A 15,664-nucleotide genomic window follows, 5' to 3' on the forward strand; every position below is an offset into this window, starting at 1 on the left:
CTGTGATAACTCCAGCTGTGTCAAGTTGACACATAAAACTAGCCAGTACAGAGGCTGTTTCTAGTTAACTAAATTCAACTTCCATCAGGCAAAGTCTGGGTCTGGCTTCCTGCTCTGATAGAAGGAGCTGGCACTCAAGTTCAGTCCTGGGCTTTGAGACTCCTCCTCTGTATCTTGTGTCCTGCCTCTCTGGCTGTTCTCCAGTCCCTGAGACTGGAATTTTGTCACCAATGTGAACCTTACACTATTGTTATCCTCTGGTTTAATCTCCACAGAAACTCAAATTGTGCCGTGGTTCCCCCAGAGGTTCTTGGTCCCCAGAGTGGTGTTATTGGGAGATGGAAGGACTTTTAAGGGGTGGAACATAGGGAGGTCTGCTCTCCTGCAGGATTGTGGGACCCGTGGACCTTTTTCTCCACCTCTAGACCATGAGTTATGGTTTTGCTCTGTCACACCCTTGTGGCCCTCAGGTGTTGCTTCTCTGCAGGTTTAAATCAGCAAGGTCAACTCATATGGGCTGAATGGATCCAAGCTGTGAGCCCACACACATTTTTGGTTGCTATTGGATGATTGTCTCAGGTCTTTGGTTACAGTAACTAAAGTAAAACACCGGGGTGGCAGTGGGGGGTAGGGGGGGTGGGGGTTGGGGAGGGGGATGGTGGTGGTGGTGGAAATAGTTACTTTGTAAGGTAAGATCCTGGAAGTGGAGGGAGATTCATTGACTTGGAAATGCTGGCACCATTGGCAAGTGGAATAGCCAGCATTGGCAATGAACCAGCATTCATACTGGCTCTGGAGGTACCAAAAGCTGTTTTCAAACACCACCCCGAACACTTCCTAGTGGCTTCTCCAGAGACCTTGGATCTTGCCCTTCAGACCATGACTCCTTGATACCTGACCTAACTATGGCTGACCAAAACAATCCAAGATAAGCGGATGAATTGATGTGGAACTAGGCTGTGGGTTCTGGTCTTGACTCTGACAGTTGATGCTGTTGTTTGGATGTCAGGTCCACACTGGTTACTAGCCATAGAACAGAGCTGCAATGGAGCAATGGAAATCATTGTCCATCTCCTAGCTCCTGGCAAATGTGCTGCCTCTTCCTAAACAATAGCACCTCTTGCCTGCCTCCTTCCTCCTCCCTCTCCTTCCCGTTTCCTCCTCCCCTTCCTCCTCCCCTCCTCCTCCTCATCTCACACCCCCTTCCCAGCTTTATTTTCCTCCCTTTTTGCTTCCCTCTCATTCTTCCTCTGATTCAATGAAGAAGAAAGGAGCCTGTATCGCAGAGCTGGTGCTGGGGTTGCCGTTGCAGAAAGAGCTGCCTGTGCTGCTCCATTGCACTTTCTCGGCTTTCAGAATGATGCTCTGGTGCTGGATTCTGCTTTTGTGAAATGTGTTCAACTCTGTAGGATCTTTTGTTTTACCCATTTAAATCTATAGCTGTTTTTTTTTACCTTTATTGGGTGTCTATGGAATGTAGAGAACACATGTATTTTAATTTCTATATGAAGACAAAACAAACAAAACACTGGGTATCTATCATAAGCTTGGTTCTTGAAGCAATAACCAAGTAGCCACCACCAGGGGGCAGATGAGGACATTATGCAGGCAAAGACAGGCAGGGAAACCCAGAAGAGGTTGGCAAGCTTATATGGTGACGATGAAGAGAGACAGCAGGTTGGGATGGCCTCGGTTAATCTACTGAGTAATTCCAAAGGTAATGATGCCCACCTCTACCTATGTTCACCTCTCAAAGGTCAGAAAACGGAGGCATGAACAAGAAGAACCAGCAAACCACACTGCAGCACGCTGGAGGGCAGAGGACTGTGCAAACCGGCTCCTAACTTCTGTTCATTGTGCAGACACCACAGTCCATGCTGAGGGACAGCCTACTTGCTACCCATAGCAAAGGAGTAATTTCTTGGAGCTCCTGATTACAAGCAAGTCAGTGGGAGGCGGGCTTTGGAAGAAAAGGGCAGGTAATTTTAAAGAGTCACAGGAAAGATATGCAGCCAATTTGAACAATCTTTGGCAGTAGTGATGTTAAACAAAGGCATTTCCAAGTAGTAACAAGGACAGCCCCATTATTCTTGCCTCTTGGTGTCCTTGGTGAAAGCATGGCCAGGACACAGAAGCAGACAGTGAGCTAAAAGGCAGGCAGGCAAACATTCTTCTGGGTGCTCCTTCATGTCTTGTCTGCAATGACTTGATGAGGCAGACAGACAGGACAGCAAGGGTACTCAGATTTGGGGATAAGAACACTGGGGATGAGAAGTGTCCTGCCTGGGTCCCAACACTGGAATTTGGGGCATGTTCAGTCTGACTCAGGAGAGCAACAGAGTCCCAGCCATCTGAAAAGTCTATACTGTAGGCACCACTGATGCCAGGCCAGTGGACAGCTGTGCTCTAAGGACAGACAGGATTGATTGGTTCAGACCTTGGGAAAGGTATACACCAGCTATGTTTGTGCCACATCTTGCCACCAGCAGCCAGAGTTTAAGGTAGCACAGCTCCTCAAAACAACACTAGTATGCTACCCGAGAAGAGAGTGGAGAGGGATGACTGGACGTAAGAGGATATGCTATACCCTTTGATTTGCTGCTTATGTTGAGGTTTTCAAGAGAAACTGATAGGCAGCCTCTCTCCTCTGCCAACAGCGGGCATCTGTGTTGGGTTGGTCGAAGAGTGATGGGCATTGCTCAGGGATGAAGTCGGTCCTTGGAGACCTCTCAAATGCCTTAGTGATAAATACATTTGATAAGGTGTATCTACTGCTACAGTTGAAAGAGCAAGAGTATTTTGTGTCTTTCTCCCTCTCCATCTTAGCAAGCTCAGAACCTCCTCCAGGGCATAGCACTTCAAAGAGAAAGCCTAGCACATGAGCAGCCAGGATGCCACAGAAAGCCTAGCACATGAGCAGCCAGGATGCCACAGCAGAGCTCAGACCCTACTGCAGCAGAGTGTTGGCAAAGGCAGACAGACTCCAAACTTTACATTCAGCTATTTTGGGTTAGTCTTTGGGACATCACAGGCATACTTTGATCTATTATAACAATAGTCAGCTTTAAATTGTTCTGGTATTGAAAGGTATTTAATTCAGGCAACTCCTTCAAAACAATCCTGCTTTTCTTCCATTGATGTAAGAGTGGATAGTAAGAGTTGTCAAAAAAAAAAAAAAAAGAGTTATCTTGCTCGCCTTTTTGACATTGTGACAAAATGTCTAACATAAGCTATTGAAAAGCAACCACTATTTATAAGGATGAAATACAGTGCCCCCAAGAATGTGTTCCCAGTGACCTGTTCTTTCCAGCTAGGTCCTATCTCCTAGTTTTCACAAATGCCCCCAAATAATGCCAGCAGCTGAGACGTTGGCTGGGGCAGTTCACATCCAAGCCATTCATTGTGAAAGGCTGGAAAGATGACGCAGAAGTTAGGAACATTTACTGCCCTTGCAGAGGACAGAATTCCCTTCCCAGCACTCACACATGGCGGCTCAGATTCATCTGTACCTCCAATTCCAGAGGCCATAATGCCTTCCTCTGACCTCTGCAGTCACCAGGCCGACTCGTATATACACACAGGGAAAACATTCATACCAATAAAACGAGTAAATCTAAACCTACCCAATTTCTTTTGAACGAAACATTTCTGAAGGCAGTGTTTACAGTTCAGCTCATCAACCCCACCCAAGCCAGCTTACCTTCTCTGGTCCTCAGAAATGTCCTTGGCCTTTGCCTCAACCATAAGCTGTGCTAGCTGGTCCTGGTTACAACAGTAAGCACACCAGCTTCCTGCCACATTCACTGGAAGACAGGGTGACAGAGGCACTTGAGGCTTCTAATCTCTGTACTGAGAGCTCATGTGGGGTACACATCATACACAGGGAAAGATATACTGCAGCAATACTTTGCTAATCAGAAAACTTTTAGGTCTCCACTCTTTCCTTAGGAGACACGCTTATGTAGGTGTGGACCTTTGTGTGACTGCATTGAACAGTTTAAGGACTGTTCTCAAGCTACTGCAGAAGTAGTGAGGGAATGTGGTAGCAAAAGTCACAGCCAATAATAAGCCCAGGCACCCAGGGGGCAGTATACATCCAGTGGCATCTCTGTTATGCAGACTCAGTGGAGAGCATCCTGGGTTGTTCTGTGTTCTCTCTCATGGTGCCTTTCTCTTGGGGAACCAAAGGATCAATTGTTCTGGATATCTCTCATTTAGTTTCCGACTTTGCCATTCAGAAGCAGGGACCAGATCTGCTGTGATTATAAAGCAACCTCTTATTGTTTATGAAAGTGTTGGGTCATTCTCCTAATTCCAATTTACAGAAACTTCCCAACCTCCAAAGAGAGTCTACAACATTTAGTCTTAGTCTGACTCGGGAAATTGGGAAGTCTTTCTAGAACTGTCTGTGAGCTTGTACGGACCTCAAAAGGAAAGTATGAATCAGCGGGTGGGGACGGTTTTCCTGTACAAAGCTCCTTTCAGATGGGCAAGGGAAGGAGCCCTGGGGGAAGCGAGAAGGGCCTGCTGGGTTGGCTAATCTACCTGTATCCTGTGTTTGCTGGGAGCTGTTTCAGCTCTGCAGGCTGAGTAAACAGAGCCTCTTGGCCCCTTTGGAGGCTAAAGGGCCCTCTCTTGACACCGGTGTCTTATCTTTCCAAGAAGAGCTGGTGGTGGTCAGTGGTCTTTAATCCTCTCTCTCCCTTTTATTTTCTCCCTTCTGTGTTTGTTGTGTACTTTGCAGCTTTACTGGTAACTCAAAGTGGATTTGTTTTCAAGGGATGAGTAGGATTCAATTGGCAACTTGTTGGTAAGCAAACAAAGTTTTCTCTCTCCAACACCCCACCGCTGAAGGAAGAGGCTTTGTGCCAGATCTAACACCTCAAGTCTAAAGTGAGTCCCAGAGTAAAGACACCTGCCACTGGGCCTGCTGGCAAACAGCCACATCCAACATCTGGAACTGCTGGCCATCTTTGCCCTTTTGGAGGACAAGATGTACAAAGATGACAAATTGGAAGATTGTGGCATCCTCACTGCTTACCAAAGGCTCCAGAAGTGACAGGAGTTAAGAAATACACAGCCAGTCTGATTTGAGGTAAAATGAAGAATTAGCTGCCCGACCATTAGACAATGATACTGTAACTTAAAGACAGTGAGCAGGAAATGGCCATTGTTAGAGAACCACCTGCCGGGCCTGAGCTTGGCTTGGTGCTTCTCTCTCTCTCTCTCTCTCTCTCTCTCTCTCTCTCTCTCTCTCTCTCTCTGTCTCTCTCTCTATTCATGTGTGTGCTGTGCTCTTAAACTGCCCATATCCGGCTAAAGAGTGGAGTTACTGGTTTCCCACACTGTCAGCCTGAGTCCCCGCTGCCTGGGATCTGCTGCGCACTTCACTTGTGTGATATGGAACAGAGCACAGAGGAAAACCCATAGTACAGACTAGAGGCATGTCCCATCCATGTTGAGAACCCTTGAAATCAAACCAGCTAGAGAAGGCCAGGTGATACCCTAGAGACTACTACAGGCACAAACATTCTGGATGTGATTAATGCAGTGTCTGCTAAAAACAATCCCTTGAAAAGTCCATACCTCAGCAATTCACTGAGGAGCCAGCAAAGGCCTGGTGGGATCCTAGATGCTCTTGTTAGGGGAAGAAATGAGGGAAAGAAGGGATGGCTTCATTTCTTTGCATGCAATTAGTATGTAAGGATAGAAACCCCGCTGGAATGAGCCCCAAGAGAATCTTCTGGAAGACACAAAATGAAAACAGCTACCCTACTCCCATTGGTCTTTTCTAAGCTTGGAACAAGAGCCATGTCTTTTGAAAGCATTCTTGGAAACCACAGATTCTGTGCTCAGATTCAATACACTACTTTGGAGTTAGATAACTTCGGGGGTCCTTCTTACTGCACAAAAGGGTTAAGGTATTTGGACTGTATACAATGCAAAATATAGATGGATATTTAAGTGCAAATAGCATCTCCTGAAGAATTCAATAGTCTAAACAAAATGGCAAACATTTATTTATACAATTCACAGTATAAAGAATGCAGAACACCTGCTATTTCAAAGGCACAAGTGCTTCCTAAGACACAGTCCTTCTATGTTAGGATGCTGTGGATGGCTTTTAACACCCCCTTCAGACCTGGGTAATAATACATTCTAAGCTATAAGTGCCCAACAAAAGATACAGGAAAGATAACTCCAGAAGGACGATTGTAGGAGCAGTCAGCTTTGCATCCCAGGGCTCAAGATCAGATTCTGACTAGAAGTATCCCTTGGCTAACATTTGCTTTCAACCCAGGCTTGCTGTGAAGGTACCAAAGAGTGGTCCAGCACCACTCCACTTTTTATGCATAAGCAACGAATAGGCTGCTGTGTCCTTTTTTAGGCAGCAAAATTGCCAGTACTGATTTTTGCTCTGTTCCTAGAGATAGCCTGTAGATGTCTCCCATTGCCTATCTTTGGATACTCTCCATCTTTTACAGTACCATTCCCCCAGCACCAGCCACCCTCAGGATCCCAACATGCATAGAGAGCTTCAAACACAGCATCTGGGCAGATTATAGTAAAATTGTGGTGGTGCTGCATGGGGTTGGGGTTAGATTGCTAAGATTGGGACAGAACTGAAACTCACAGTTGCTTGAGCTGATTCCTGGAGTGGAGTGCTCTAAGAACAGAGCCCAGGCTGTGATGAGTACCCTCCAGCCCATTCTCAGGCAACCTGCTCCCAAGGTGTCTTCTGTTCAGCAGAAAGATCTCAACTGGCTCTGCTGAGTGAGTGCTGGTGGGGGAATGGCCACAGAAGGGTCCTGAAAGAGGCAGGGCAGGCCCTCTGTCCCTAGGAGCCAGGGCAGTGAACTTTCCCTGCTCTTCATTAGCATACTACAGGCAATGAGCCAATCACAAGTCCCCTCACCCCACCCCAAACATCCTGTGCACAGGTGCACTGGGCAGCAAGAAGGCTGTTTCCTCAAAGGCGAGCGTGTCCTAAAAGGACAGAGATTAACAGTGGCTTAGCACAGAGTATTAAAGTACCATGGCTCTGTGAAGAATAGCAGGGTAGGCTGTCATCTGTAATGCCAGGTCAGGGCACACTTTGAAGGTCATTTTTAAGTGAAAAAACAAAACAATGCACCAGCAAGAACAACAGTTTACTACATCTAGTACCAATAGTGGGACCTTTAGGGATGGAGGTGTATTCAGTGTTTCTAGGTCCTGGGCTCAGTTCCCCACTAGGGAAAGAAGGATGTGGAGAAGGGAGAGGAGGTGGAAGAGGAGGAGGAGGAGGAAGAGGAGGAGGAGGAGGAGGAGGGGTGAGGTAGTTTGCCCCACATAATTGAATTACAAAGGATGTCTATCTCGTCTATAAGCTTCCATGGTTCTTATTTACTTCAAAATCAAAATCTGTACAATCGTCAAATGTCTCAATATGCTGCCTCAAAATGGGCAGACACCTTTCCCTAACTGTTCTCTCTCTGGGCAGCATCAGTAATCATCACGGAGATGAAGGCAATGTTGTAGGGTTTGGTGGCCACTGTGATTTCTCTTCTAACCGCTGGTGTGAGCACAGGGAATGAACATGACCACCTCTGTGTCTAAATTGTTTTTTTAAGAAAAGCACAGCAGCACACATACATTCTCAGGGAGAATTTATTAGTACATATTTTTTAATAATATAAACTTGTTTTCAGCTTGTAATATAATACTATAAGGTACATTTTCCCCCTTTCCCTTCCTTTCTCCAACCCCTCCCACCTTGGTCTCATTCAAATTCATGTTTTTTGTTTTTGTTCTGGAGACAGTTTCTCTTTGTAGCCCTCTATGTCCTGAAACTCCCTCTGTAGACCAGGCTGGCCTCATACTCACAGAGATCTGCTTACCTCTTCCTCTTGTGTGCTGGGTTTTTTAAAAGGAAGGACTACCACCGCTGGATTCTCCTTTTCTTTGTTATTTCACACACACCCCAACACACACACACACACACACACACACACACACACACACACTCCTAAATATATAAATATAATCTGCTCATTTTATACAATATTATTATATATATATGTCTTCAGGACTGATCATTTGGTGTGCTCTTCCCTAGGGAAGACTATTTCCCACTCTAAGACTTGGGCTTTGGTTGCCGGTAGTTCTAGTCTAGGGCTGAGGCCTCTTGAGTTCTCTTCTATCCATGTTAGCATGTCCATTGGTTTTGTACTTGTTCACGTCATGCATAGCTTCTGACACTTCTAGGAGATACAATCTCACAATAAACTGCCTACTCCTCTGGCTCTTACAGTCTTCCTGTCTCTTCTGCACTGTTCCTTAACCAACGTGCATCTTTGATGTGGACTGGGCTCTAGAACTCTACCTTTTAATAACTTGTACTGTGTACGGCAAGATGAAGTTTCTTTGATGAGGGGTATGGACTATACTTACCTGTAGTACAGGAACACATATTTAGGCTGTAGTTAGGAATTATGCTGGTTTATTGAAGTGGCAGTTCTAAGTCTTCCTCCGAGATCCATAACTTCACTATCTCTGGGTAGTGGGGCTGGCTATCTCCAACCTTGCCTCCACTTCTGTTCTTTTACCTGGAGTGCTTTGCCAGGTAAATGCTGTTGTACTGACATATGTATACACACACATATACATACATATATATATATACATACATATACATACACATATGTATGTATCATGAACTGAATCATTTCAAACACTTGTGATACCTTTTAAAATCCAGATCATATACAGACATTATGGATCCAAAGTGCAAAGGCAGTCTAGGGACAAGAGTTGGTATCCAGTGCATGGCCTTTCTCTCCTCCCAAGATCTGGGGTGAAGCTGCTATTCTTTCTCCTGGGTACTTACAGTTTGCTCAGTCAGCAGGGATGTCCACTGAGTCCACTGGAGGAAGAAACACTGACGTCACAGTGAGCATCCCATTCCTGATCTGAAATACAGCATGCTCTAGGAATTGGTGAGGTCCCAGCATCAACATGAAGTGGGACCTTGAGGAGACGCTGGCTCTCTGCTTTCCACCTATAAGGGCTCTTTATATTTCACACTCTTTGGCAGAGTCCTTTGCAACCCATCAAAGAAATGTTCAGATTGTAGTACAGAAATTCAACTCCTTCTTGTTCTTGCTTCTGTCTGGGCACCTGCGTTTTCCCCCTCGCAGGCAAGTACCTCGCAGGATGAGCTATGTAGGATGTTGTCTTCAGAAAGATAATGACAAACAGCTACATGAACATGTGCATGGTGGTAGTGCTCAGGGTGTTTACACATGGAGTCTCTGATGAAAGCTTAAGCTCACAAACAAACCTCGCTTAGGCATAGAAGGCTGTCTGGGTAGAGTGCCTTATGGTCATCGAGTGGTATCATGGTGCACTGGACACACTGACTAAACCAGTGGCCTATAAGCCAGTAGATGACGTCACTGAGTCATTCTCCTATACTCATCGGCAAAGCAACTATGCGCCTTGTGCTGTTGGGAGCTCGTGGCCACCAGACCTCTGAAAACAAGGTCACTTTCTAGGTTTTGTTTGTAAGGCTACAAGCATTGACTTATGCCTTCTAATTTAGAAATGGGCCTAACTGCTGCATTTTCTTTAACTCCAATCACTTACCGGTGGTCCCCTAAGAGGCCTATTGATTACACAGAATTGAATGCTGAGAAGAGCCACATCTTAGCCTTGGGTGCGAGATTGTTGAATCCAGCATTGTGCAGAGAGTACTGCTGCCAACAGGGACCTGGACTCCAGACAAGTGGCTTTTCTTTGTTCCACTGTTCCTGGATTTGTCTCACTGATTACCTAGTAATTGTGAAGAACTGGTTTGTAGAGGAATTTTAATCCAGCAACATGGTTACTCTGGCAAGGGATCACATCCAAAGATCTTGTAGGTCTGTGTGAACCAGCTGGAATGCAGACATGCCAACACCTTGCTGGCTGAAATCCACACATGTGCTTAATCCCGAACAATCAAAGTAAAGTTTATAGAAGGAGGCAGCCATGTTTGAAATTGAGGGGCAGATGAAGTGACAAATCAGAGAAAGATTTGACAGAATGAATCAGATACAGAATATACTCAATTCTCACAAGAAGAGACAGGAAAGAGGTCACTTAAAGAGCAGTGAGGGTGACAGTGAAGTTCAGTTTAGAAGAGTTAACTCAGTTCATAGTGGAGCAATGCAGTTCAGTTTGTGGAGTTCAGAGACACTCTTTCCAAGCAGAGCAATTCAGTCAGAAGCCGAGAGAAGCCAATTTGAATCAGTCAGGTTGGAGAGGAGTTTTAGCCAGAACAGCTGAGTTGAACTAGCCAGCCAGAACTCAGAAAGAGCTAGAAACAGTGAGCTTATTCAGCAGTAAGTCTTGGAAGCTAGAACATTCTAGGCCTAGGTTAGCAGTTGGAGGCTGGAAGCTGTAGCCTTCAATGTCCAAGCTTGTAAAAGATTAGATTGTACAGAGGTTAGAAGCTTCCATGCCTAGGCCTAGGCCTAGTTAGACTCCCTCTGGGCTCAGCCCTAGTCATGTATTGGTAAAGCTTGGGCACAGCTCTCAACTCATCACATCAGCTGAGGAAATAAGAGCAACATTTACATTTATACTGTGTTAGCTGTTCTCCCCAAGAATGCTTAACCTGCATCCTTAAGAAGGCATTCAGGTTTTTCCTACAGACTATGTTAGACGCCAGGTTTCAGTTATTATATGGGTTAGACCTTGGATGTCCTCCAACAGTCCACACATGGAATGCCTGCATGTGAAGGGGCCTGGTGAATGGAGGTTCGCTACTGGGAACGTGCCATTGAAAGGGACATCAATGTCTCGGTTTTCCCGCTCTGCTTTTTGCCTCGTAGGAGGTAAGTTACATTCACTTGTTTGTGTGTGTGTGTGCACATGCATGTATGTCATTGCATACATAGATGTGGAGATCAGAGGATAACTTTTGTTGTTCTCCCCTTCCACACTGTGTGTCTCAAGTTCAAACTCAGGTAATGAGGCTTGGCAGCAAGTACTCTTACTCACTGAGCCATCTCATCAGCCTCAACCTTGCTTCTCATATTTTGTCACAATGAAGGACAGCTAGCTAATTTGTTCATGTTGGGCCCATGATAAGAATAAATTCATCCACGTAAGAGGGCCTTATTAATCCAAGGTTCAGTACTATGAACCCAGTACAAATTCAACACCACAAAAAGTCTAACACCACAAAAAGTCTTCCCACTCTGGTAAATAAGGATGTGCTATGAAAATTAAGCCTAATGTATAATGTTCAGGAAATGAAAGCTGCCAGATAAACATGTGCATTAATAAATGAATTCCAAGTAATATTTAAATTATAAATATTTATTTCATTCTATAAAAATATTGTCATTACAATGTTGGTTGTGAAATTGTTAGAAAATACACAAATATAAAAAGACTGAAGTAAAAAACACCCAGGCTTCCTGGTCTTTAATGTCACACACCATGGACACCAGCATCCCACTAATTTGTTACCATATTAGCAGCACTTTATTGTATTGCATTAGGGTATGATATTACAGCACAGATTATCTACCAATTCCCTGTTCATTCACATTAGGAAATTTCTTATTTATAACAGTACTAAGCTTTGATTATAACCTGTGTTAAATGACTCTTACAAGCATAAGTATTAAATCAAAGGAAGCAGTTTCAAGCTTTCCCACGGATAGTAAATAGCAAAGTGACCTTCAGGACATTGGTACTAACACCCCTCCTACCATCAATGTCCAAATGATTCTAATTTATCATCTCTTAGTTTAACACTGTTTTTAGAAAAAAAAAAACTGACCAACTCATGCTCCCTTTAGACTCTCCATCAGAATCCACACAAAAGCACAGAACTGGAGTGTGGCATTAGCAAAAAGGTGGAGTAAAGACTGTGACTTCTCCATGTCACCACATAATTCCAACTACTCACTTTCCAGCAGCAAGACGACTACCCTGAATTCTCCAAATTTTGGAGTGAAGCTGTGCCACCCATTGGGTCACAGAGAAATGCAAAACCATGAGCAGACAGTCAGGGTAACTACAAAGCTGCTCTATGCAGCTCATAGACCACACACTGAGAAATTCCCTTTATATGACTCCACAGTGGAAATAGACAGGAGCTGGCATTTGGCTTCCCCACATTCTGAGACTTTGTAGGAGTCTGTTCTGGTCTGTTCACATGAGACAGTGTGAGCAGAGCAGCGCTAGCCTACCCAGGCCATTTAAATACAATCCAGGATGTGCCTCACAGCAATCAACGTGTGAATGCTGGGAGAGCACCCTTGTAGAAATGGCAAGGCTGTCAAGCTTTGCAGTGGCTACAGGGCCTACAGAAAGACAGCATTTCTAGACAGATTTACTATACAAGGATGGACATGGGCAGAAGCCAAGGTGCAAAGGCTGGGACGAGTATACACTTGACACGCAGATTGCAGATTCTGATTACCACAGAGTCAAGAGCACCAGGCCCTCCTAGGTGTAGTAAGGAATGGTGGTTTCAGAGGCCTGGGCGTCTTGGGAGGAGGTTAAAAAGCTGTGCAGAGCAGGTAAGTATAGAAACTGAGAGAGATAACCAGGTGCCCAAGAGGGAAGGCACAGAGTGAAAGGCGAGGAACGACTGTGGATTGAGTGACAGCCATAGAACCCTCAACCATCTAACAATTCTCCAGCTTGTACGCTCTGACAACCCAGCAAAATCTTTAAAATTAAAAAGTACAGAATTACATCTCTTAAAAACAAAGGGTATTCCACTAATTGGGTGACGTTTACCGAATGTCATCAGCCACTGCTCCTGGTGGAAGAACTAGAATTCCCGCCCCGGAACTAATGTTGAACTGCTTTTCAGACTTCCAAGAGCAGGATTCTCTGTGGCAAGATGCACAGCAGGACAGACTCAGCCTGGAGACCTGCTGAACCAAGGTGCCTGCTGAACCAAGGTAGGCCACAGGATAACAAGCCCACTTGGACACTGGCTTAAGTGACGGCATTAGGAATTCTTCTGCATTCCTGATTCTCTCAGGACAGTCTTAAAATCTCAGTTCAAGACAAGTTACCAGGAATATGGGTTGTGAGCCCTGGCAGGCAAGGTCAGGGACAGCTTACGGGCTCTCATATGGATGGAAGTACTCTGCAAACCTCAGAGTTTAGGCAGTCATAGTGAGTGAAAGTCCATCTCCAAACTGCAGACAACACACAGTAAAATGTCTCTGGTCTCAGTCTCCACCTCAGGATGGGGTTTCACAAAGCAGCTCCCAGTTCTCCTAACCTAGCTCTTTCTCAGCTCCCTCCCTTGACTACAGCTCCTTGAGACATAAGCTATGAAAGGAACACTACGCAGAAAGTTGTGGCAAGAACCAGAAAGACCACATCCCTTGACTGCCAATGGAAGCTTGTTCTCCCCCAACGTTAGGTCACTGTAAAGTTACTGGCATCAGGTATGCGACACAGCGGTGAAATTGGTGACTAGTGAGGTTCTGGTACTTCCGGCAGAAAGACAAGCCTAAGGAACAAGGTGTAGGGAGTCTCCTGAAATTCCATCTCCATCATGATTTTGATTTATTTTTGTTACAAGTATTAACGATGAAAGAATCCCTAGTTTTAAAATATTAGTTTAATTAAATATGTCTTATTATTAAATAGCAGCAGAGCCAGTGGTGTGATGGCTCATATCTGTCATAACAGCACTTAGGAACAGGATAGGAGCTTGGGAGTTCCAGGCCAATCTATGTAGAGCGCATCTGAGTCCAGCTTGGCTTATACAAGAACCTTTCTAGTAACAATGGAAACTACAATGAATAATCCTAACAGCCATTGAGAAATGCTACTTTTCCTTAATAATTTGAAAAAGCCAAAAATGAAATGTTCTTTTTGTTTAATTTTCTTTTTTCTTTTAAGATCTTATCCTAGGCAACTTAGGCCTTGACTTTGTGACGTGAAAACTCTGTTTATGATGCCACCTCATGACACCTAGTTAGAGCTGAAAACCGGGTAACGGTGTTTTTGGAGAATGGGAAGTCACTGTTTAGGGTGAGCCAGCTGCAATCCAGGAGCAGGACACACCCTCAGCACGTCACAGATATGACGGACAGCTGAGCTCCGACTGCTTTACACAAAACAACGCTCCTTACAGAAGGGTAGATCTGACACTGTGGAAGCATTATACAACATTATGATAGAAAGGACTGGAGATAGAGTTTGGCACACAGTGCCTGCCTAGCATGTACCCAGTCCTGGGCTTGACCTGAGTGCTACAAAACAGGGAATTAAATTATAACCTAAAACCAGAAAATACAAAACGGCCAAGTTCAAGATGGGAACTGTGTGGGTTGGGGGTAGGTTTCTGGGTCCTTTAGGCTCTCAGGCACCCAGTTTCTCCAGGCTGGGAGCTCTGCAGGCAGCGAGAAGGAAGTGAGTGGACTTGAATCTTCAGTAAATCACGCAAGGCTCCACATGCAGGAGCTGTATACTCAACGGTGTGGTGAGAGACTGGGCATGCTGCAGGGACAGAGGGGCTGTCCATTTTGCACTGATCTCCTAGATGTGTGGATGGGAGAAATGAGCATGCTAAACTCTGAAAGCAGCCAGCTGTGTGTTATACCAGGGAATGAACTGCAAACTACCTGGGTTGTACTGACTGCAACATGAATTCTACACATATAATTTTTGCAACCTCATTGATAAACCACTACTCAAATTTTAGATAGGGGTGGGGAGCAGCTCAGTGGCAGAGTGTGTGCTAAGTATGCATGACACCCTGGTCTCATCTCCGGCATCAGAAGAAAACAAAACAACAAAAACTCTATAAAAAATAAATTCTTTTCTTCTTAATGTCTTAAAAGAGATAAGGGGATTGGTACTGAGTAATTTGAAGGAGTGACTATCCAACTGTGCTTCATTAATTCCATTTGTGCTTAAAGCAGCATAGGGAGAGAAATAAGCCAAGTACAGATGTATAGTACTGTGCAGATAGGCAGCTGACTGACCATATTGTCCAGTCCTTCTCTCATAGTGACGAAGGTCTCTGTGCTCCTGAGTCTGCCGAGACGGTGCTACGACAAGGCTGGGATGAAATACTGAAGGGAGACGTCTTCCAGGAGCAAATCAAAATGAACAGTTCTGTTATTCACAATATCTAGAAAGAGAAGACCCAGATGTTAAAGACAGATCCTCATCCCCACCTATCACAAAGGCTTATCTGCATAAGCACCGCTTATGTTTGGTGTCTGTTTCCTCTGAGGGCTCCTGAGGGTCACAGCACATGCCACTGCCACCCACTGGGAACAGAGTGAGAGGTGAAGAATGAAACTGCCCAGGCTCTAGGGGAAAAAATCAGGTCGACTTAACCAATTTAGCCTTCCTGGTAAAAGCATGTATTCACAGTGAGGTGACAAAGTATATGGGCAAGGTCTGAATGTTTGTGTCCCTGTGCACACGGTGATAGCTATACGACAAACCATGAAACTCTTCCCTGTGTTCTGATCCCATAGCCTCTCATACAGTCTCTTCTTGTAAGGAGCCGCCTTCACATTTGCCATTACAAGATGGCGNTGATGGCACTGACACCCGTGTTCTAAGTAGTAAACAAGCAAGCTGCGCATGTGCCGGGGTAGCTTTCCACGCCATGTGCTCTGCCTTTCCCGTGACGACAACT

General features: G+C 45.0%; 2 protein-coding genes across 3 annotated transcripts in view; both read right to left on the minus strand.

Annotated features, from left to right (window-relative positions):
- The window catches only part of Pkd1l1 (polycystin 1 like 1, transient receptor potential channel interacting), a 154,494-nt gene extending 150,966 nt beyond the window's left edge, over positions 1 to 3,528 (minus strand). The window contains 1 exon segment of the mRNA XM_021178465.1: positions 3,484 to 3,528. Coding sequence (XP_021034124.1) covers positions 3,484 to 3,528 — 45 coding nt within the window.
- Positions 3,529 to 11,362: 7,834 nt separating this feature from the next.
- Positions 11,363 to 15,664, minus strand: part of Hus1 (HUS1 checkpoint clamp component) — a 20,321-nt gene continuing 16,019 nt past the window's right edge. For both annotated transcript variants that reach the window (XM_021177477.2, XM_021177476.2), the window contains exon 8: positions 11,363 to 15,145. In XM_021177477.2, the coding sequence (XP_021033136.1) occupies positions 15,063 to 15,145 (83 nt within the window). In that variant the 3' untranslated portion in view covers positions 11,363 to 15,062. The remainder of the gene's footprint in view (positions 15,146 to 15,664) is intronic.

This window comes from Mus caroli, chromosome 11 (genome assembly GCF_900094665.2).
Source record: "Mus caroli chromosome 11, CAROLI_EIJ_v1.1, whole genome shotgun sequence".
Taxonomy (NCBI): Eukaryota; Metazoa; Chordata; class Mammalia; order Rodentia; family Muridae; genus Mus; species Mus caroli.